At 54.8% G+C, this 22,174-nt stretch overlaps 8 protein-coding genes across 8 annotated transcripts; 3 read left to right on the top strand and 5 right to left on the bottom strand.

The window, feature by feature from the left end:
- Nucleotides 1–326: 326 nt before the first annotated feature.
- Nucleotides 327–2,734, top strand: CDEST_10783 (uncharacterized protein; the record flags this gene model as incomplete). The annotated part of the gene is made up of 5 exons (XM_062926939.1): nt 327–463; nt 514–773; nt 910–1,102; nt 1,147–1,306; nt 1,372–2,734. The coding sequence occupies 5 exons, from the start codon at nt 327–329 to the stop codon at nt 1,750–1,752; spliced, it is 1,131 nt and encodes a 376-aa protein (XP_062782990.1). The 3' UTR covers nt 1,753–2,734.
- Nucleotide 2,735: 1 nt separating this feature from the next.
- Nucleotides 2,736–4,810, bottom strand: CDEST_10782 (Putative H/ACA ribonucleoprotein complex, subunit Gar1/Naf1). Its single transcript, XM_062926938.1, has one exon. It carries the CDS (start codon nt 4,670–4,672, stop codon nt 2,738–2,740), a length of 1,935 nt encoding a protein of 644 aa, XP_062782989.1. The 5' UTR covers nt 4,673–4,810; the 3' UTR covers nt 2,736–2,737.
- A 1,860-nt stretch (nt 4,811–6,670) lies between these two features.
- On the top strand, nt 6,671–9,148 carry CDEST_10781 (Putative alpha/beta hydrolase-1, peptidase S33 tripeptidyl aminopeptidase-like protein; the record flags this gene model as incomplete). The annotated part of the gene is made up of 3 exons (XM_062926937.1): nt 6,671–7,466; nt 7,527–8,797; nt 8,848–9,148. The coding sequence occupies exons 1-3, from the start codon at nt 7,320–7,322 to the stop codon at nt 9,146–9,148; spliced, it is 1,719 nt and encodes a 572-aa protein (XP_062782988.1). The 5' UTR covers nt 6,671–7,319.
- A 1,022-nt stretch (nt 9,149–10,170) lies between these two features.
- CDEST_10780 (Putative Zinc finger C2H2-type) lies at nt 10,171–11,936 on the bottom strand (the record flags this gene model as incomplete). Its single annotated transcript, XM_062926936.1, has 2 exons — nt 10,171–11,771; nt 11,851–11,936. 2 exons carry the CDS (start codon nt 11,934–11,936, stop codon nt 10,565–10,567), a joined length of 1,293 nt encoding a protein of 430 aa, XP_062782987.1. The 3' UTR covers nt 10,171–10,564.
- Nucleotides 11,937–13,111: 1,175 nt separating this feature from the next.
- CDEST_10779 (Putative cyclin) lies at nt 13,112–15,150 on the bottom strand (the record flags this gene model as incomplete). The annotated part of the gene is made up of 3 exons (XM_062926935.1): nt 13,112–13,933; nt 13,991–14,198; nt 14,276–15,150. 3 exons carry the CDS (start codon nt 15,148–15,150, stop codon nt 13,112–13,114), a joined length of 1,905 nt encoding a protein of 634 aa, XP_062782986.1.
- Nucleotides 15,151–15,731: 581 nt separating this feature from the next.
- Nucleotides 15,732–17,207, bottom strand: CDEST_10778 (uncharacterized protein). Its single transcript, XM_062926934.1, has 2 exons — nt 16,206–17,207; nt 15,732–16,004 (listed from the first exon to the last, which is right to left on the bottom strand). The coding sequence occupies exon 1, from the start codon at nt 16,507–16,509 to the stop codon at nt 16,348–16,350; it is 162 nt and encodes a 53-aa protein (XP_062782985.1). The 5' UTR covers nt 16,510–17,207; the 3' UTR covers nt 15,732–16,004; nt 16,206–16,347.
- A 487-nt stretch (nt 17,208–17,694) lies between these two features.
- CDEST_10777 (Putative palmitoyl protein thioesterase) lies at nt 17,695–18,693 on the top strand (the record flags this gene model as incomplete). Its single annotated transcript, XM_062926933.1, has 1 exon — nt 17,695–18,693. One exon carries the CDS (start codon nt 17,695–17,697, stop codon nt 18,691–18,693), a length of 999 nt encoding a protein of 332 aa, XP_062782984.1.
- Nucleotides 18,694–18,706: 13 nt separating this feature from the next.
- Nucleotides 18,707–20,332, bottom strand: CDEST_10776 (Putative ribosomal protein uL1). Its single transcript, XM_062926932.1, has 2 exons — nt 20,181–20,332; nt 18,707–20,086 (listed from the first exon to the last, which is right to left on the bottom strand). Exons 1-2 carry the CDS (start codon nt 20,244–20,246, stop codon nt 18,965–18,967), a joined length of 1,188 nt encoding a protein of 395 aa, XP_062782983.1. The 5' UTR covers nt 20,247–20,332; the 3' UTR covers nt 18,707–18,964.
- Between the last annotated feature and the right edge of the window lie 1,842 nt (nt 20,333–22,174).

Below are 22,174 nucleotides of genomic sequence, written 5' to 3'. Positions count from 1 at the left end.
TTCAACATGCAAATCATCGCTCTCGCTGTCTGCACCTGCTCAAGTAACAGTGTATTCGTAGGTACAGGAAGGAACATCGTATCTCCATTCACAAATGCCTCACCAGCCCAAGTCCAAGCCCGCTGGCGCACTTCCCATCCACACCGGCGCCCATCCTCATCAGCGCCATGCACGGTCTGCGCTAAGGCAGGGGCCTCCCAGCACCTTGCCTGTCAGGTACCCGCTTGGTCTGGTTGGCCGATTTCGATGCCAGGTACTGACCCACCGCACATCCCACAGAATAAACGAAATTGTTTGCACGGGGTTCCTCTGATCTTTGTCCAATCATGCCGTCTGGGGTGGACCAACCAACGACCTCGTTTGCCCGGTCCGAGCTCCAACAAGCGGCCCCCAAATCCAGCATTCCCAGCTCCCTCCAGTCCCTCGTCAGTCGTCACCAACACTCCGACCAACAGGGGTTGCCGTCAAGCCCCAGTCACACCAGCCATCACAGCATCACACATCAGTAGGTAGGTTCGCAGCAAACCATACTACACCACATCACACCACACCACACCACAAGCGCCCTTTCCCCCTTTCCCTTGCACAAACATGCAGCACCACGCTCGTCCATTCAGTGGCCGCTTGCAGTTTACGGCGCGTTTCTTCTCTCACCACCGACATAGACCCCTTCGAGAAGGGCGGGATGGCTGCTCACCTCATGCAGGCCAGCACGTCAACACCGGCCGCCGACCAGCCCAACTACAACCCAACCAAGGATAAGCACCTACCCAGTACCGAAATAGCAATTGTCGTCACTCTCCTCTTGTCGGAACTTGCTGCTGGAAGTCGTTATGCCTGGCGCGCTTGCGCTGCCCATCATCATTACAACATTCGGCCCGGAAACTCTAAAAAGTCTCTTGTAGGCAGCCAGCGGCTTCATCGGACATGTTCGCGACCGACTAACCCTACCGACACCGAGAACCATCAACCACTTCGTCCGAATGCTCTCTGGTGGAAGAATCTATCCTTCTTCAAATCATTTTTACTTACAAACGTTTGGCCTCCTTGTTCGACTCTCGAGGGCCTCACCGGCCCTCTCAAGCTTCAGGTCAGTCGGTGAGTGAGTGCCCTGCGTCCAGGCGCCTTCGATACGAGACGGAACAGGCCACTGAGTCGCAAACTCCCTTGGTTTGGGTTTCCCTATTGCAATCCTGGCCCGAGGAGTCGGTGTGTTTGGTCTGAAAAGCAGCCAAGCAGCACACCGTTCCATCTTGTTGCTTTTTCTGTTGCATTTAGACTTCCCGCTGTGCCGACAGCTGTACAGGTTCAAGAAAGAAGCAAGTCTTGAAGGGCCCGATCCCAAGACCTGCATCCGTTGAACGGTGACAGGCCACTGCGGCCCCCGGACAGAGTCGGGCAACAAACTCAACGGCGCAGCGCACCGAGATTGAGAGACTTTCTGAAACAGCTCTGCTGGTCCGCCCGTGCCGCCCTTCGCTCTCGAAGATCTGCCTCCCTGGTCAAGTACACCCAGCCGGTGCCGCTGCCAAGGGTCCCGGCACCTGGCACTTCCATGGGTATCTCCACACTCGAGATGACCTACGCTTCGCTTCCTCCGCCCACCAGCCTTACCTACCCCGCCACCCATGTAAGAACGCGCAGAACCTCAGAGGCAAAATCTACGGCCCACGGGCAATTTCCAAGGGAAAATACCCGGATGCGACTTTGAGCGAAAACACTGCAGGCAGCCAACGACGTTCGATGTTGTGAACCGAGGCGCGATCACTTGAATCTGACATTACTCGGATATGGGGAGGGGGGCATAATATGACCGACGGAATGACATATTGCGCAGAAACGCCAGCAACGGGGGTTCACCGTCGTAGATCTGCGCAGCTTCATCTTATTGCCCATTATGCAAAGGAAACCATCCGCAGCCAGACATTGGCCGGCATTGTTTCAACTTCCAAGCATTGATTGGACCCGACCTGGTGGAAAGTTTTGGTTCTTTCCATTCATCGAGGGATAACAGAGACAAGACTGGCGATCCGTACGTCTCTGGGGACCTACGTAGTGCAACCACTCGAGAGTGTCTACTTCTGTCCCCCAAATGCATTTAATTACACTGGATCTATTATACAGGAGTCGAGTCAGGTGACGACATTCCAAAAGCTGACCAAGAGCCGGTCAAAAATAAATATTTTACGCCCTCGTCTCAATCAGTTCAAGCGTAAGCCTCGGAGGCCAGCTTTCCGCCGGTCCAACAAAACGCACAAACTTTTTGCTTAAGAGGAAAAAAGAGTATCATGGTATTTCTCTATTCCACGGACTCAAGCCATCATGATCTTCCCTTCCGCACAGTCGCGTCCCAAAGTATAATAATTATCACAAACAACAGAGGCCGCCAATGCTTTTTTTCCAGGGGTAAGTTTCTTTGGCGGTTCGCTATCCAACCTCCTTCCTCCTGGTCTGGACGTCAGGCCGGTGTAGCAACCATGGCAGCTAGGACAAGCCACGCGACGCCATGCCCGCCCCAGGCTCCGAGGCCTCATTTGCACAGGACGTCCGCGCCCATTGTGGAGCGTCGCCATTTGTGCCTGGTCGTTCGAGATGCTACAGGCCATGGTCCAACTCGCGTTGTCGACCGCGTCCAGAAACTGGGGCTCATCTCCGCGCGTCAAGCTACGCGGTCCGAGTCCTCGAAGGAGTCCGTCTCGCTTCGGCATTTTCCATCCAAAACTTCCCATTCCGCCATCTACCGCGGTGGCGGCTGGGCGCCCCATTGATGCGGTGGCTGAGGCGGCTGTTGAGGCGGTTGTTGTCCTTGCTGCTGTTGCTGCTGTTGTCCACCTTGCTGTCCCTGACCCTGCTGCATCTGACCCAGCAACGCCGCAAAGAACGCCGGGTTGATGTACGCTCCCTGCGGGTTCTGCGCCGACTGACCACCCTGCGCCGGCCAGCCAGGCGGCGGCGGCGGAACGGCGGGAAAGCCCTGCTGTCCGGGAAGTCCGGGGAACGGAAAGTTAAATGAGGGGGCTGTCGGGGCCGGCGCGGTCTGCTGCGGGTTGTAGTTCTGCGCAGGGGGAGGGGTTGGGTATCCATTGTTGACACCCCATTGCCCTTGAGGCTGTTGTTGGCCGCCCTCCTGTTGTGACGAGGAATGCCTCTGGTGGGCCGGCGCGGAGTAACCATCTCTGTGATCCCCCCTGCCTCCGTGCCCGCCGCGTCCGCGGCCGCGACCTCCCCTGCCTCTGTCGCCACGTCCCCTAAAGTCACCTCGTCCACCTCGGCGTCCGCCGAACCTGCCAGGCTCGGGCTCCGTGGTGAAGCTCTGCTGTGTCGGCGGCACCTGACCGAAACCAGGTGGGCGAGCAAGCGGCTTGTAGGGGCCGTCGTCCTCATCGTCGTAGTTGAGACCGCCCTCCACAGACGGCGCGCTGACCTCGTTCCGCAGCGGGTGCGGCTCGCGACCGCCCCGGCCCCGGCCGCCCTCGGCGCCGCCCTTGCCAAACCTCGCCTCCTTCTTCTTCTGTTTGATCTGCCTCTTGTGCTCGGCCTCCTTCTCGTCGTCCGAGAACTCCATCTCGTCCTCGGCGACCTCCTCGTCATGGATGTTGCTCGCGTCGGAGCCCTTTAGGCTCTTGAGCGGTTGGGTGAAGACGTACTTGGCGTGCGCGGGCGGGTAGTACACCTTGGCGCCGACGGCGAGGCCGGCCTCCTTGATCTCCTCGGCGGTCGACAGCATGACGGTGTACATGGGCTGCAGCACCTTGCCGATGGTCTCCCACACGACGCCGAACACCTTGCGGTCCTCGGTACAGAGCACGGACCCCGTGTCAAGGACCTGATATTCGCCGGGCGTGAAGGCCTTGACGACCAGGATGTTCTCGACGATCTGGTCGACGAGGCCGAGCTCCTCGATCTTGTCGTCCGCGGCGAGCACGACGTCGGGCTTGGGCACAGTCTCGACGGCGACCTCGTTCTTCGTCCGGAGGTGTCCCGATCCGCCCGCCTTGCTAGCGTCGTTTCCGCCCTCGTCGTCTGAGCCGCCCTCCATCTCCATCAGCATGCGGGCGGTCTCTTCGACGCCAAGAAGCTGGTAGCCGCCAGTCTCGGACTCCTCGTCGGACGAGGAGTCGTCGCTGCTCGAATCGGACGAGGACTCGTAGGGCGAAGAATCAACCTCCCACTCGGGGTGTTCGCCCTCACCGGCTGGTTGTTCTGCTGCCGCGGCGGAGGCGGCGAGGGCTCCATCGGCTGGCTGGGACATGGAGGTGTCTTGGGGCGCGGCGGGGGCTTCCTGAGCCGCTACGCGGGTTTGAACGGGAGGAGTTGGGTCGAGTCCGCTGATCATGGCTTCGAGGGCATCGGTCAGGGAGGGGTGCTCGGTAGCGTCGTCGACGTTCATGGGCTCAGGCTCAGGCTCATTGGAGTTGGCCTGCTCGGGTGCAGGTGCGGGTGCGGCGACGGACTGCGCCTCTGGCGCAGGGGCGGACTGGGTTTCGATGTTCTCCCCCATGTTGATGTCATCGTTCTGGTTCGTCGTTTGCTCCTGCTTCTGCTGGGTGGTGCTGTTGCTGGTGTCGATACCCTCGAAGCTGGCGGCTGCTGCAAGCACATCGGGAGGTAGCGGCGGCAGCATCTCGTTGGGTTTCGCGAACCCCAGGCCAGGGATCTGAAAGCCCGACATAATTCTCGGGGGTCAGTGAGTGGTTGATGGTCGAGTTTTTGATAAACGCGTCTCTCTCTTCTGTGCCTCAGTCTGAAATAATACAGTAGTTCTCGAGGTGCCGTTACAATGGAAGACAAAATAGACCTCGCAAGGGACTCGGGCGCAAAAGAAATCGAGAAAGTTGAGGTACCGATAAGAAAATTTTAGTGGGGTTGTTTAGCGATAAAAAGGAACAGTGGGGGCCATCCTGCATTGCCGCTCCTCGGTGAACGCTTATCCCCCCACCTTGACCGAGCTCATCTTCCCTAAAAAGGTCAACTCACTTCCCTCCCCTTCCACTCACACCCCCGCGCCTTTTGCTCTCAAAATAAATACATATGCCGTATTCCTCCCAAATTGGATTTTGCTCCAAGCACAGCTATGGAAAAAAGATCAATTCCAACTACGTAGCTTTTCAAAAAGCTCAGCCTATATCCGAAGACATAGGCCTACGAAAATCCCAGGAGGCTCTTACCAGCCTCAGGTGTAACGATGCAAGGATTTTAACGTGAGATTCGAACTCACGACCCGTGGCTTGGGACGTTTGGAAACTCACAAGACGTGCCTAGTAATCCCATTAAGCCACGGGCCTCGGTGAGATTATCAGAGGTCTTTGGATCACGTATAGTATTGAACGGTTTCTTGGGACGGAAGGTGGCTGCTTGAGAAACCTGGCCGGTCACCCGTTGCTCCTTCCTGCTTCGCGTTTGGTCGTACCAGACCACCAGCGTGAGTCACTTGATAGGTGCCTACCAGATAGAGCATGAAGCTCTACACGATACTAATCCTCCAAGGATTCAGAACTCCCTCGCTCTAACACCGCCTATATGACAGCTCCCGCCTCGGGTCTCAGCAACGTCCCTTTGGCATTGCATCGCACATTTTGCAACTCGATACCTTTATATTGGTAAACTAGACTTTTGATTATATCTGAGTACGTTTTGGTCCCAGACCCAGTGTCTGTATGCTCTGAGTGGCTGTTAGTGGCGACATCATTGACATCTTTATCCCTGACTACGAGAAGCAATCGAATTGAGGATCTGAAGATCGCCACACATGTCAACAAAGCTCAAGAAAGGCCAATTGCAGGTAAAAAAACAGGTATTCGAAGATTTAATGGTCACAGTCATGGAGGCAAGCCCTCATCGACCTTAATTACATACAGTCCCTCCATGGTTGCCTTCTACTCAAGAATTCAGATCTTGGGCTGTGATGGTGAAACTTGCGTCCCTATTTGAATAATGAAACTGATGAGTTCTTCTAGTTAAACGGGATGTATTGGTTCTTCTCATATACATGGCTGGTGCGAGGGATAGGCAAGCTCCGCTTGGCTGATGTTGATGGGGCCGATCTCTATCACAGCTGGACTAATAACGATCACTTCGCAGAGTTTTAACTTTGAGATACTAGACTATATCCTCTCTATAATGTTTTCATTTCCGCTGGTTGCCACTGAAAAAAGGTATATCTTGGCCCTCCCCCTCACAGTTGTTATCTTCAATCCCCTCGATCATTTTTACTCGACAGAACGTCTCGTAGCATGATGGCATGATTTCCTGGTCGACGCGGGATGCAGAATACACCTATCCAATCAGAGCCAAATATAGACCCCGAGTAATGTTGCTATCAACGGAACTGGATGGTTCCGAGGACGCCTCTCCCTTGCCCGAGACTTCATCCGCACCGCACCCCCGGTGCTTTTGCCCTTGGTGGTTGCCTCCGCATCCCCAAAGCAATTCTGACATCACAATGATTATTCAACTGCCCCTTTCGTCGCATTTACGCGTCAACGAAGAATGTCATCCATGGGTAAGCAAGCCCTTTCGATTCCTAGCACGCTAGCTAGGGTTACCAAACATGCAGGCTTCGAAGAGTGGACGAAACCAGCTAGTTCTCGACGACATCAAGACATCTCGTATTAATGTCCATATAAAGCTCAATCGTGGCCAAGGCAAAGAGGTTGCCAGGGAACAGATGCGGTCGTGATTGGTTCGACTGGCATTGGATATCCCCCTGGGGTTTCCCACGTGTGAGTTGGGCTGCTGCCTGTTGCCCACGTTCTCCACAGCGGGAAGAGTCGAAACAAAACGGACGTTATCCGCCTTAGCCTTCAACAGCACATTCCACCATCACGGAGCTGAGAGCTATTAATAGACCCGGTTAAGCGACCTCGATATCGATGCAGCACAGCCTCCTTCCAATCTCTTTTCAAGCCATCGTGAGATCCTGCTCGAAAACCATCCAGGAGTTGGCAAAAACTTGTAGAATCAATGACTTCAACTACCCCTGAACTACGAGGGCCAGTCGACAATGATGGAAGGTGGAATCAAAGGGAGATGCGACGGAAAGGTCAGAATAGGTGCATGCAATTGTCTCGAAAGGGATGGTCGTCGGCTTATTGGCCAGACCAAACAACCCTGGGAAGTCATTGCAATTCACAACATGTGCCGGAGTCAAGACGACTAAATAAATATCTTAGGAATCCACCTGAGAAGTGTTGGTATTGATATCAAGGGTCACATTAACCAAAAACTACTTCCTCCAACCATATAACAAGCTATCCAACTTCTCATTTTTCACTCGGTTTGTCTCTCTTGCAAACAACTCACCAGTCCATTCGATCACAATGATGTCCTGGAAGCGTGTCGTAACGCTTGCGCTGCTCGGTACACGAGCCGCAAAGGCTCAGAAATGTACATTTGACTCGATCACTCCATCTCGAGACCTCGTCTGGTGTGCATGTGAGGGTCAATTCTTCTGTGCTAAACTCGATGTAAGACTACTCTTCCTTACGCATGACCTTTTTGACCGTTGACCGACACTGCGGCATTAGGTTCCCCTTGACTACCAGAAACCAGACCTGGGCAGAGCGGCTATCGCACTGGTCAAGCTCCCCGCCGCCTCTGAGTCCCCGGACGGCGAGTATCGCGGCATGATCCTCATCAACCCGGGAGGACCTGGCGCTTCTGGCGTTGAACTGGCCTTGTACAATGGTTCCACCATCCAATCTGTGGCCGGCTCAAATTACGACGTCGTAGGCTTTGACCCCCGAGGCGTCGGACTCACTGAGCCGCGACCCAACTGTTCCGCAGGCATACTGCTGCCCCGGGACGGTGATCTTTCTCAACGAGATGCCCCTCGGTTCGTCGATAGGTACTACCAGGAGTTCATCGACTTTGGCAAGGAGCTCGGCGAGCGGTGCCAGGCACAGGCCGGTGCCGATACCGAAGCCGGTCCGCACATGACCAGCGCGGTCACCGCTCGCGACATGGTCAGCGTCGTGGACGCCTTTGCTGCAACCCCCGACGGCGAGCGTGCAGCTCTGAACTCCAGCCTGCTGAATTACTACGGCATCAGCTACGGTACGTTCCTGGGTCAGACGTTCGCGTCAATGTTTCCCGACAGGGTCGGTCACCTCGCCATCGACGGACAAGTTAGCCCGGAGGGGTTCCAGTCAAACTTCACTTCGAACAGCGTCAACCACATCGACGGCGTTTTCGGGGCCTTCTTCGTGTACTGCCACGCCGCCGGGCCTGCCTGTACCTATTACAGTGGAAGCACGGCGATGGATATCTTCGAGAGGTGGAACGCTTCGTTCGTGCGGCTCCAGGCACGAAGGGCAGAGGACGAAGGCTGGTCAAACGCCACGGAGATCGCCTCAGCACTGGAAACATTAAAATACGTCATTCTCGACGCGGCGGTTGGGCCGGTGGGCGGGTTCGTCAGGGCCGCGGATGCCTTCGTAGACTTGGAGAAGGCTCTTGCGTCGGGCTCTCTTTCAACTTGGACAGAGAATACCAACCTGGTATTTAACTTCAGGGGCATCGAGGGTTATTCAAGTGGGAACCCCGAACAATCTCTTGGTGTCATGTGCTCGGACCAAAGCAATGTTTTGTACGGGAAGTCGCTGGAGGATATTCAACCTCTCATCCTCGACCTACAAGACCAAAGCATTGTCGGAGATATCTGGACGACGGCGATGCTTGGGTGCCTCGGATGGCCCATCAAATCCGACGACGTGTTCCGCGGGCCGTATGGGGGCAACACCTCCCACCCGCTACTATTCATCAGCAACACTTTCGATCCCACCACACCCATCGACAAGTAAGTTGTCACATTCCAGTGGTTCGATGACTGCTGACAAGAAGCAACAGTGCCATCGCAAGTATCCCGAACTATGCCAACGCTCGGAGTCTCACTGTCGACAACATGGGTGTAAGTCGAAGAATCTCACAGACTAGATGCCTTCGTGCTGACTTCTTCAAGCATAGCGTTGCAGCATCCGGGGCCAACTTCTGTGCCTACGGCGCCATTCGGTCCTACTTCCAGGATACAATGTGTGGCAAGGAGCACTACTGCCCAGTTGAAACAGGACCGTTTGGCGTTTTGCTGAACGGCACCATCCAGCAGAACCTGGAAACGGCAGGGCTCTCCAACCTACGCAGCTTGTACTAAGCCGTCCGGTGACTTGCGATCATCCTGTTTCGAGTGCACCGACTCACTTGAATTTTATCGCAAGGCATATGACCAGAGAGGCTCCAGCTATTAAGTGTCGTTCCTAGAACGGCAGACCTCTGTTGGCCGATCCAATTGAACATGTAATATGTATATATGTAAATAGTGTAACGAATGTCACTTTCGCACCACAAAGAGTTATCCTATGGTACGATTTGATGACGGAGGCCCGCAAGCTTCTCGTCTAGAAAGCAAGCATCATTAAATGTCCTTTGGAACTTCAGACCGAATGTGCATTTTCTCTAGTACAGAAAACGAAGACTTAACTCCTTAGTGGCTGTAGAAAACTCTGGAGCAAAATGAATAAGGCAGAGGCCCAATGTACCAGCGCGAGTCTCTTGAGTTAAATAGTTGTTTGTAGATGGCGGCGTTCAAGTATTCACCACCGCTGCAACACGTTTGTTCTGGCCAACTGGTAAGGCTGGTGAAAAGTCGTTAGTGTGCGATGAAGCATGCCGAGACGGGCCGTAATTGAAAGTGAACATGATGTCGTCTCGAATGTCGAAATTGTCGTGTCAAGCAAAGTCGGTTGCATAGACGGATTTCAGCAGAATTTTGTTCTCTGCCGGGTCTGGCGTTGGAGGCCACACTTCCATTGGCAACTTGGGCTGAACCTCACGACATGAGCTCCTTCTACTCTCACACATGGCTAAATTGAAGAGAAAGTTCACACTCACATTAGATTTGCTCTCAATGTGCAAGCTCTAATCCGAACCCCGTTTCCAGGACACGAACGATTTGGTATTACTTCAGGCTCTGGGACCAACTCAGTCTCCTGCCCTCGTCTGTACTCATTCACGGAAGTAATCCACCTCGTCAGGTGGCATTATAATGACTCCCGAACCGGCTTGTAAAGGATGCCTCGGTTCACTGCGGACTATACGATGTTTCTGCTTCAGGCCGCAAGCGCAGCACTGGCCATGGTGGGCTGTAGTACTTTCTGTTTATTTTGTAAACAGACTGTCCGAATTCCCATAACTGACGTGAACTACGACTCTAAAATGGCGGCCAACGCCTGTTTTCGGTGTTATATGAGGAATAGGTGTTGGTGCATGTATACGAAATAAGGGTGGTTCTATCTACAAAGCTTGGCTGTTAAACAATGGCAAGGATTTGGAACCCAATATGCTGCGTATGCCGAGGCCCAACCCTAGAACACTTTTAACCGGAATGTAATACGTGAAACTTTTATGTCGAAGCTGTTATCAGGGACGAAAGAGACCCAAGTCCCTTGATGGATAAGGAAGATTGTCGGCCGAGTTGAATAGAAAGACTGTCGGGAATCACAGTCCAAGCTCTCTGAGAGAATTAAAGATGAAATGCCCGTTGCTCACCGCTTGGTAAAATCGATTGGTGTTAAAGCGGCCCGAACGGAAGTGGTCCTTCATACATAGCCTCCAGTGAATGTTTCGTCTGGAGGTGTCTCTGCAGGTTGTCTGCGCGCTTGCCGCCGAACTTTCGAAAGCAAATGTGGCATTCCAGAGTTGACTTCCGGTGCGCTGACTCTTGGTGGCGCTCAAGGTCTCTCGACGTGCTGAACCGCCGGCCACACCCGCAAACGTCGCAGATATGCGGCTTCATGTGGCAACACATGTGCTCCCTGTGGAAGATTAACGTTTCCATTTGTTGCCAATGAACAATCGGGACCGTGACGAACCTTAGCCTTCTCACATCTCCTTGGAAACGACCACATGGTGGGCAGTCGAGCATATCGGGACCTGGCGATGAGCCGATAGAGTTGGGCGTCGACTTTTCGCTACTTTGCCCAGTATCAGCAATCACAAGAGAAGCCAAGGCGTTTGTTCCGTTGGCTGTTATGTTGTCGACGAGTATCTCGTCCCTGTGACCGGCTTGAATATTGACACAAGTGCCAGCAACCAAGGGCCGAATACCAAGGCTTTCGACCGGGCCACCAGATAAAGACAATATATGGTGTTGAGAAGAACCGCCGAAATCTGGATATCCCAAAGCGCTCGATCCATGGAATCCATGGCTGTAGAGCTGTGTATCGAAGGAACCCCGATCTGTTAACTGAGTGGTTGGTTTGAATGGCAAGTGGGCAAGATCATTTGCGGCTTGATGCGGTTTAAGAACGACGGGGTTCTGTCGCTGAAATTCGTAGGGAGAGCCGAACACAGGGGAACTGAAGCTTGAAGTAATAGGCCATCGGTCGACAGACTGGTTGAGGGCTTGTAAGCCTCGCTCGTAACACTGGGACCACGGTATAAGGGCAGCATCGTCAAGACCTGGGAGGCAGGGCCATGATCTTGTGTCAACCCAATCATGTTCATGACCATGGTGGTATTGGGAGATGCTTCCAGTGCTTTGGCTATGCTGACCACTGAAATGGTTCAGCACGCCATGATCCACAAGACCGCACCTCTGGATGGCATCGATGGGGAAGTCCGACACTGAGGATGGGTTGTCGGTGTGCTCGGCACTCAGACCATAGAACTGTTGGAAGGAAGTCCAACTGGTCGACTCGTGTGACAGCTGGCCAGTGTCGTAAGACTCGGTCTGGAGAGGGAGGGGTTGAGGTGGGTTCGATCCAAAGTCACCGAGGCTAAGGTTTCCAAGTTAGATCGTATACGGAGATAATCACGAGTGCAGAGGGGGGAAGTTGAAAAAGGGAAGGAGCATACCCGATTTCTGTCAAGAGATCTATAAAAGAACATTGTGTGCGGCTGCCACCGTCACTGTAACGCAGGTCGGTTAGCTCTTGCTCCATGATGCCAGGAATTGAAGACGCTTCCTGAAGATGAACAGCAACTCACGTGTGTCCCTAACGAGGGTTTCTATGGGGTTTTAATGAATCGCCGCATGATCTTGACTGAAGTGATCTTGACTGAAAGTACTCTAAGTTAGAAAAAAAGAGATTTCTAAGGATTTATATGTTTCTTCGCGGCTACCGCAATACCGATACACGGCGATTTCAGACGGCATCACACGCATGCTCTGATTTGAAACTGCTGAGGCCACGCTGCGCCTCATGCAATAATAGCGAATGATGACCGAAGAACATGTTGTGCCGCCTACCAGAGGCCGCAGGCTCCAAGGGCACCAATGGCGCGTGGCCAGGGCATATTGCCGGGGCACAATGAATATCGTCCCAGTGAGTGATTCTGCCTTAGTGAGGCCACTCCCGAACCCCGGAAACGAGGAAGCGGAGCATCCTGGACAATGCTGGCCGACCTGGGTAAGAGGCGTTCTCCAACCAAACGATGCCCCGTAGATGCGGATATCGGCGCACCGCCCGCGTTCTCGCAACTCAAGCACACGGCCGCGGGGTAACGGCCAGCTCGAGGAGCTGTGTCGGCGCCTCAACTGTCTCATTCAGCCCCGGCCAGCGAGCCTGGCAGCAGGGGCATGCAGTAATATGTGGCATGATTGAGGCTGTAAACTCGCTGGCCAGACCAGCGGTGAAGCGACGTCTTGCTTGCAATTGAGCACACGACACGACTCATTGCAGCCAGCCATCGAGGCGTCGGAATCACAGTTGCAGCACGCTAACCTGATATCGAAGATCCGATATGTTTTTTTAGTTTGATTTGTTCCTTTGGACTAAACACCAACGTTAAGGTGACGGGTTGTTTTCTAGTCCAGACAAGTGTACATATGCGCGTAGTGTGTAGAGCCGCGGAGGGACAGCAGCAGGTCTGCCACCGGGACCACGCAGAGCAAACAAAAATAGTGATTTTTCATCCCGAAAAAAACATTCCAGTTTTTTCCCATAGGGGTATCTACCTTCAACGCCAGACCAACTCAGACAAAATAATTTCTCTCCTTTCCAGATCCATTTGGCAGACGTATCGTGAGAAAAACGATATCAGCGAAGTGTATGAACCAGAAAGGGGCAAGCACAGGGGAGCCATGGTACATAGATAGTTCGATGAAGAATGAGAATCAGTAGTAGCCACGGCCCTTGCCGCGGTTGCGTCGATGGTGATTCGAACCGCCCCAGCCGCCGCCGCCGTCGTGGCGCTTGTCACGGGGGTTGTTGTGGTTGGGGCGCTCGGGCTCGATGGGGACCTCGACCTCGACCTCGTACTCCTCGTATTCGTCGCGGAAGTAAGACTCTACCTCCTTGCGCTCCTGGCGGGCCTGCTCTGGATCGAAGACGAAGCGCATTGTGCCGTCCTGGTTGCGTCCATTGCGCTTAGCACTGTTGCTACCAAAGAACGAAATGTTCTTGAGGACCGAGACACCGTTGGACAGGTTCTCGTCCTCGCCGCCGTCGCAGTTGGTGCACCAGTGGGCGTATCGAACGAGATGCGGGTTATTGTCGACCTCATTGTTAATGATGATCTTGACCTCGATGAACTTGTTCAGGTCGAACCGGTTGCCGAGCTTGGTGGACTTGCCGTGCTGCGTGTAGAGGTCAAGCAGGTCGAGTACGGTCTCGACGACGTTCTGGCGAGTTGTGTGGAAGTCGGCGTAGTTGATCTGTTCGATCTTGTCCACGCCTTCACCGAGGAGCCGAGCGGACAGCTCGAGCAAACCCAAGGCCATGGCGTAACTGGTTTGCTTGATCGGGGCGAAGGTCCTGTACAGGTCCACACTCATATCCATCGCAAGGGAGAAGAGGTTCTTCGAGTTGGTGCCCATGATCTTCTTCGTGACCTTGAACAGGGCAGACTGAGGGTAGCGGCAGCGGAAGTCGAAGCCAACGGTCTCAAGAACCAGGCGTTCCAGGCCGATGATGATCTTGGAGGGCTGTTCGAACATCTGGAGTTGGGTCAGTCATACTCCTGACAAGCACAGCCAGCCAGCTGGTCGACGCACCTTGTCGTCCTGGGTTGTGGGGTGGTCGGGATTCTTAATGTTGTACGCAGCACACAGGATCTCCTTAGACTTCTTGATGGTGTCTTCCACCTTGCAAGCAAGGAAGAGCGCAGCCACGGCGGCATCCTGGTAGTTGTACTCGGCATCGCGGAACGAGAGTCTGAACCAGTGATAGTAGACACAGGCGGTGTCGAAGGTCTTGATGGGGCTGCAAAGATAACGTCAGCATAAGTACGAGAGAAAAATATGAGGCGTGAAATCCAGGAGAGAAAAGACCAAACATACACGCGCAGCATGCTTCGGACATTATCTATGAGCTGCACTCCCTGGAGACGGTAGTTATCCTCCCTAGCTGGATCACTCTTGTTGTCTCGCAGCATGCGCCTCAATCTCTGCTCGCTGGTGTACTGGCAAGCCACCTGGATGTGGCCAGGGTGCGGTCCTTTCGGAGCGGCAGGCTCGGAGGCAGGCGCCGGTGTCGAGCTGTTCGTAGCGGCAGCATTCTGCTGCGCCTTGGGGCCGGAAGGAGCCATCGTGATGTCGCCGTCGCAGCCGTCAGACTCGCTAGCTACGGTCTCGTCCGGACCGATACAGGGCGTCTTGTAAGTATGCTCCCAAAGCAAGCCCTGAATGTCGCTGTCGGCCTCGTTCACGTGGTCGATCTTGCCGTCGCTTCTGGTGCTGCTGTCGTCCTTGTCGCCGGCGTTTTCGATCGAGTACGGAGCGGAACGGAAAGGAGTCGTGATCCAGCTGTAATCGTCGAAGAAAGCGGCGTCTCCGTCCAGAGGTAAATCGAGGATGTGGTTGGGCGCAAGGAGTTCAATCTGCGTGCGCGTCGCCTCTGAGACGTCGCGTCCCCAATGCTTTAAAACGCCCTCGTAGATTTCCTTCAAGGTCGCGGTGGGGTGCGTGAAAGGTGCTGGAGCTGCGTCTGCCGTGTGCCAGTCAACCTGGCCTGCACTGTGCACGGACCACGTTTGCCACTCGGGGTGGGGCACCACCAGGAGCCGGAGCCGGGGCGGGATGACCGAACGGTCCTGCCGGTACAAGACCCGGATTAGCTTGGGATGGCCATCCGCGCGGAGGTCCAGAACCTCGGTACCCAAGCCCCCGAGAACCAAGGTGTTGATAGGCACCAGGTAGCCGTTGAGGGAGGTCATCTCATGCGGGACAGGCCCTGTTGCCATCTGTACTTGTCCATGGATATGTTAGTGAAATGAACTGATAAACGGGCAAAAGGATAGAGTTAAGATTGTAAATAGATGAGACGATGACGGCCGGCGCAAACCACCTTGATCGATGCCAATTGAGCCATTTCGTCGGTGGATATCCGTACATGAACGCGGGTGAGAATGGAAAAGGGCCGACAAACAAAAAACGCAATCGATAGCGACTAGGGATGAGGAGAAGCAATGCCGCCATCCCAGCGAAGGAAAGGGTTGGAAAGCAGGAGAGGCACAATCATTGAGAGTGCAAGCCACTGCCGAAAAAGCAACTCACCGCGTTGCAATCGACGCCCAGGGAGCCTCGAGATCGGTCGCGAGGGTGCAGACGGCCCGAACTCGAAGACTTCGAAAGTAAGCCACGAGCGAGATCAAGGTGGTGTGATCGCAAGTACGGACGTAATTGTGCCCGGTTGAAGAATTCGAGAAGAGAATTGCAAAAGCTGAGACAACAAGTTACTCGCCAGAAGTTGACTTGAAAAATACTTCAAGGGTGCAAAGACAGGCGAATTAACATGGGAGGAGCGAAATCACGTGTATTTTCCCATACAGACCGCCTCCAGAGATAGGTACAATAACAATAATATTCCCAGATGATTTTCCGCTTCCCGTTCTTTCCGCTAAGCGAGCTCTCGAAGGCCCGAGTCCCCCCCATCCTCTCCAGCCGTAATGAGAAAAAGGGGTGCGGCTGGTGAGGATCGGAACCCAGGCTGCATCTCCGTGAACACTGGGAGCCCGCCCAGAGCAGTCCTCCGCCTAGACCTGATAAGTAGGCCTGTGAAAGGGGGTATCTATCAACATAGTTAGCAGTGTGCCAACCCTCATGCATGAAAGACATGTGGTGTTGAAAGAAAGAGGTATATCAGAGCGTTGCGTGGTTCCATTGTAAATACTCAATCCCGTCTTGAAACATTATTGAGTGGATGCAAGTCATCAGGCAAAAGGTGAGATAGCTTAGGAGAGAGAAACGTTTTGAATGGAAATCAACGTACATCTTTGCGCATCGCAAGCCAACCTTGCAACACCGAGTCCGACGCATAGCTGGCCAACGTCTGTGTTTCTTCCACATAAGACTTGCTGGGTAGATGTTTGTCGATTGCCCCGCTTGCTCGGTGTCACTCCTTCATGATGTCTTTATTCGTCGCAAGTGTCCGCAGCCTGAGGGACTCGTCGTTCGATGGCGGGAACAATTGGCGCAACGGTGTTAGGGTCCAATGTCGGGATCTTGAAGGCCTGGAACGGTGCTGCCAGGACGACGACCGGAAAGAGGACGAAGAGGATCTGGGAGAACTGCATTTTGATATATTGATATTCGCAAGGAGAAACTGGCCGACAACTTATGCGATGAGGACAGAAGGAACGAATGCAGAGAATAAAAGTTGCAGATCAGATAACTCGACAACTGTGCAGCTGATTGATTATCCGAACAACTGGTAACTTGCCGCGTTTCATGTGTTCGGGAAGCGATGGTCGTCCATACTTATGGGCAAACCAGCGAGTCCACAGCGCCCCTTAATCCATCCAACAACAGTCAGCCGAACACGAAGTCCGAGCCTCAACTCTCACGAAAGATTGGCCGATCAACGTTGTCCAGCCACGAGGCTATTCATGCACGCCTCGGTCTCCAGCGTCGTCAGCCGCCCAATACGAGGTAATGCCTGAGAGATCTTGGGGAGGCAAGGCTTGGGAGGGTTGCTTGAAACAGGGGACCATCTTGATTGCATCTTGGTCCTCCGAGTTGCGCGTTTCAGAAAACAGAGAATTCCGCCGACCTGGGACCTACCCGCCACCATACACCAGCATGCGTGTGTGGCCGGGACGGGCTATGGCTGACGTGGGACACACTCGAGTCATCGACAACGTGGTTTACCTGACCATCTGAGAGCCGACTAGCTCTACAGAGGTTGGCCGACACTTGAAGACCCAGCGGGCATTGCCACCGCTATAGCTGCCGGACTGAGAGGAGGGGTCAGACCACCAAGACTTTGACGGACGTTGACAAGAAGGCCAAGAAGTTCGACCATAGAGGGAGAAACAAGAGGAGAGTCAGGAAGGGGTCGAAGTTTCGAGGTTCAGAGCTCAAATATGACGCCAACGCTTTCAAGCCACATAAGCTTGTGGCTGCCATTGGGCACGGTCCATCGTGGCTGTTCCTGCTGAAGAAGAACAGGAGCATGCCGGCCTTCCACGGAGCATCCCCCAGCCTCCATACCATTGTCCGTGACCAATAGGAAGCTTTGGTGACAGAGGATAGAGAGCCAAGGAGCTGCCCACCCAACCGCACAGCTGCAGCAAGTGCCTGGTGTCGTCAGCTTCCCTCGCCACAAGCGCTACCCTTTGACATCAAGACCAAAGTGGCTCCCGGACCATAGGTTCGCTTCTCCATCTCTCCCCTTTAGTCCCAGCAGCATCGGTAGTCTAGGAAAAGCACAAAAGAAGAGAGAAAAACAGAAACAAAAAGAAAGCATCGAATACACCAAAATGAAGTCCATCTCCATCCCTACGCTCCTCACAGTCGGCTCCCTAGCCGCCGTTGCGTACTCGGCCGCGACCCCTCCTCAAAGACCTCTCTCCGACGATGATTTGAACGACCACGCCCTCCCCCTCATTATCTGGCACGGCCTCGGCGACTCGTACGACGGCGACGGCATCAAGCAGATCGGCGAGCTGGCCGAGGAGATCAACCCGGGCACCTTCGTCTACACCGTCAAGGTCGGCGCAGACCCCAACAGCGATCGGTCCGCCACCTTCTTCGGCAATGTGACGACGCAGCTCGAGCAGGTGTGTGAGGAAATCGCCGCCCACCCGATCCTCTCGACCGCGCCCGCCGTCGACGCCATCGGCTTCTCCCAGGGCGGCCAGTTCCTCCGTGGCTATGTCGAACGCTGCAACAACCCGCCTGTCCGCTCCCTAGTAACCTACGGCAGCCAGCACAACGGCATTGTCGAGTTCAAGGCTTGCGGCGACGCCGACCTGCTCTGCAAGGGCGCCATGGCCCTGCTGCGCTTCAACACCTGGTCCACCTTTGTCCAGAACCGCCTCGTGCCCGCCCAGTACTACCGCGACCCCAAGCCAGACCAGTACGAGAAGTACCTTGAGTCGTCCAACTTCCTCGCCGACATCAACAACGAGCGCGAGCTCAAGAACGTCCGGTACAAGAAGAACATCGCGAGCCTCGCCAACTTTGTCATGGTCATGTTCGAGGATGACACCACCGTCATCCCCAAGGAGACGGCCTGGTTCGAGGAGGTCAACGGCACTGAGAGCCTGCCGCTGCGCGCGAGGCCCATCTACCAGGAGGACTGGATTGGCCTGAGGGAGCTGGACCGCAAGGGCGGCCTCCGCTTCCGCCAGATCCCCGGCGACCACATGGAGCTGACCCAAAAGAACCTCAACAAGACCATTCAGGAATTCTTCGGCCCCTACAAGAAGCGCTTCGAGGCCGAGGCGAAACCAAAGTTCGCTAGCGAGGAATTGTAAGATCGATCACACAGGCGGGATGACGAAGGGGGTGTGTCGAGTAACGGAACCGGGACAGGACGAACGCGGAGTTAAAATGGGGGGACAAAGTTGTACACTACTAGTTTCTATTGATAAAACCCTAGCCATTTGACTTCTCATGGTTGACTTTTTTGTTGGAACCAACGCCGTACGCCGCAAACCATGCATGGTATAATCCCGCACGTAAACCCTTCTCTTTCTCCCTCTTAATGTAGCGACACTGTCATCAGGTTGGGGGGGAAAAACAAGTCTAGTTGTCCAGGGCGGCCTTAGCCTTAGCCTTCTGCTTCTTCAGCTTCTCCTTGCGCTCAGCAATCTGCTTGTTGAGAACATCGTCGTTGCTCTCGGGCAACGCCTTCTGCGCCTCCTTGGCGGCGGCCTTCTTGGCCTTCTTCGCTGAGGGCTTGCTGATCTCGCCGGCGTCATCGTCCTCCTCGGCGGCGGCGCCGATCGACTTGCGCTTCTTGCCAACGTTGGCCTTCTCCTTGATGGCCTTGGCCTGCTCGCTATCATCGGCGACGATGTCCTTCTGCTCCAGCCAGAGCTCGTCCGTCAGCCAGACGGGCAGGGCTGCCGTCTCCTGGCCCTTGATGTAGATGCTCTTGACGTTCTGCCACTTCTGCGGCACCCACTTCTCGACGAGTGCCTTGACGACGGCGTTGACGTTGTCGGCGATTTGGTCGGCGGAGAAGCCGGCGTAGCCTATCCGGATGGCGGTGTTGGTCGACGGGCTCAGGCTAACGAGGGCAGCGCCGATGGCCTTCTCGATTTCGTTGGCAATCTCCTGCGGCGTGCCGGCGTTGATGGTGCCGGGGGTCTTGGGTTGGGGCTTAGCACGCTTGCCGTCGTCGCCGCGCGGTGCCTTGGCCGAGATGACGACGGGGATAGGCCTCTTGGCGGTGGTCTTATAAAAGGTCTTGCCGAGGGCCTTGGGCAGGCGGCTGACGATGCGGTCGTCGGCGAGGAAGATGTCATGCTCAGAGAAGAGCTTGCGCTGGGCCTCGTACTGCTTGAATTTGGACTTGAGCTTGCCGAGGTCGACGACGCGGGTGATGCGCTTGCGCAAGGCGGCGGGGAACTCGTCCGAGGCGACAATGTTCTTGTAGGCGCGCTGGGGGTCGGCGGTGATGAGACATATCGTCGACTCCTCGTCAGAGTTGAGCGGGTGAGGCAGGGCGATCTTGCCGGGCTTGAGACGGGTCGTGTCGGCAATGTGGCGCTTCGTCGTGAGGGTCAGCCAGATGGGCTGCTGGGCGATGTTGGCCTCTTCATCGTCGAGGTCGGCGAGCAGGTTCTTCTTGCCGGGTTCTTGGGACTTTTCCTTGGCGGCCTTCTTGATGTGCGCCAGGAGAGCCTTGGAGGCCTTCAGGGTCTGCGGTTTTCGCATGTTAGCGGCGACGGTCTTGGATAGTTTGCGCAAAGCGGCAAACGACAACAGAGAACGGGATGGGTTGGAAGATATATACCTGCTCGGGATCAATCGAGGGAGTGACATCTTTCGACGCAACGGCGACAGTCTTTGAGGGAGCCATGACTACAATTGACGGATGGGAGGCTCGTCTTGTTTGTTCTGGCTGGGAAATTTCGGTATACACAATCTCTGCCGTTACAAGAGATATGGTGGGGGGCGGACCAGAATCTTTAGACTGTCGTCCAGAATTTTTTTGGTGCAGGGATCATGTCGGCGGATCCAGAGCGCCGGTGCCGATGGGTCCGTGCATATCCGCTGACCGAGGTGTAGGCTTCGGTGAAGGCCGGTCTTCAACCGCAGCCATCGCGCCGGTGGAAGTCACCCAGATTTCAGAAAACCGTCACAACTGCCTACTGGTTCGGCAGGAGATAAATTCCAGACAAGAGTGTTTCAAAGGACCTTGGGAAATCAGTCGATGCGATATGGCCGTCCAATTGCACGCGCGACAGTTAGCAGCCTCGACGCGTTTAGTAGTTTGATACCGCGTCTCGAAGCGCAACAGCCAGTACAACGCCAACTCTCCAACAATGAGAATCGCTTTCAGACGGCAACTTTCCTGCCCTTTCTAATGCGAAATGACATTCGTCTGGAAAGGCCTTTGCATATCAACTAGGACTGGTCACATATGGGTGACGAATTCATTGGTCTTGACACACGGGTAGTTGTGTGTAGCGGCAATGTCTTGTCTCAGTCTGAAAACGGGGCCTCAGCACGTCTGCGAGGCTCCGAGAGCGTGGGCAACATGGGCTGTGGACCGGACTGCCTGCCTCTGGGCCTATGCACATGCTAACGAAATTTCCAATACAGTCCAGTTGGAAACGCCGGGATCATTGTCTGTCAAAAGCCTCAGCGGGGCACGTGTGCGTGCAGTGTGTGCGAGGGATAGCAAGCGCGACTTGCGTTAGCGATGCGGGGTGGACGCGATGGCGGACGGTTCGGCGTACGTCTGGACGACTCATTTCCCCCATGGCTAGTCAGCTTCACACAGGACGGACGCGTTGGGGCATGATTGCACAATGAGGCAATGGCCTGCGCCGGTCAGGGAATGGGGAAGGATGATGACCACTGTGACCAAGACTTGACGAGGCAGAGCAGGGCGCTCGCTGCTCGCTGCTGTACAGTATGCAGGTAGTCATATCATCGGTCAAGGGTTCCCAGGTGGCAGCACTTTACGCGAGCAAACACGGTTCGAGATGGCTCGTTTCAACCCCTTCGGTCCGCATTACATATCAGCCTGGAACGAGGGGTGGCTCGCGTGTTTAATAATGTTCAACTCGAGCTTGGTCTTTTTGCATCCTAGTCACCAAGGGGGGCGCAGGCCAAGTCTTACAAGATGAGTGGAATAGGTGGAATTCGACATGCTCGTGGCAGGAAAGGGAAGGCAGATATGTCAGAGGAAGGAGACGGCCGCGCTCGGGTCCAATGAATTCGGGGACGGGCTAGACGAGGTACCAGGCCAATATCGCGATTTGGGGGTGTGCCAGTGTGGCGTGAGCTACAGGGGTGATTCCTAAGTGGAATAACGTGAAGGGAAGAACCCGGAGAGGACAGATGCGACGTGCTAAACTGATGGTGCCTACATGATGCAAATTGCCAGTGGCTTTTCTCCTTCTGAACGGCAGCCGACACGCTTTGGTAGCAACCACTCTGTAGATTTCTTGAATCTTGACCTTCCGGCCAGGCTTTGGCTTGCCGGGGTTTGGATGGGTCGACGGTTTGGGCGGGTGGGCTCTCTTGCGTATCTTCAGCGCTCTTCGCCGTTGGACAGACGGGCGGCCCCCCTGTATGTACCCGTAGAAATAAGGAAGGATGATGGTGGATGGGCCATGAGGGAATGGGGAATGCTGACCATCCAATGACCATCGGCTCATCGGGCAAAGAGCGTGTGCGTGTGCGTGTGCGTGTGTGAATGTTACTGCAAGAGACGCGCGCCGGAAGTGGGACTCGAGAGTCTTGAGGACATTTCTTTCCTCTCTGTTTCGCTCTTTT

Source organism: Colletotrichum destructivum, chromosome 7 (genome assembly GCF_034447905.1).
Source record: "Colletotrichum destructivum chromosome 7, complete sequence".
NCBI lineage: Eukaryota > Fungi > Ascomycota > Sordariomycetes > Glomerellales > Glomerellaceae > Colletotrichum > Colletotrichum destructivum.
The sequence above is the reverse complement of the archived record's forward strand: the minus strand, read 5'-3'. Positions and strand labels throughout refer to the sequence as shown.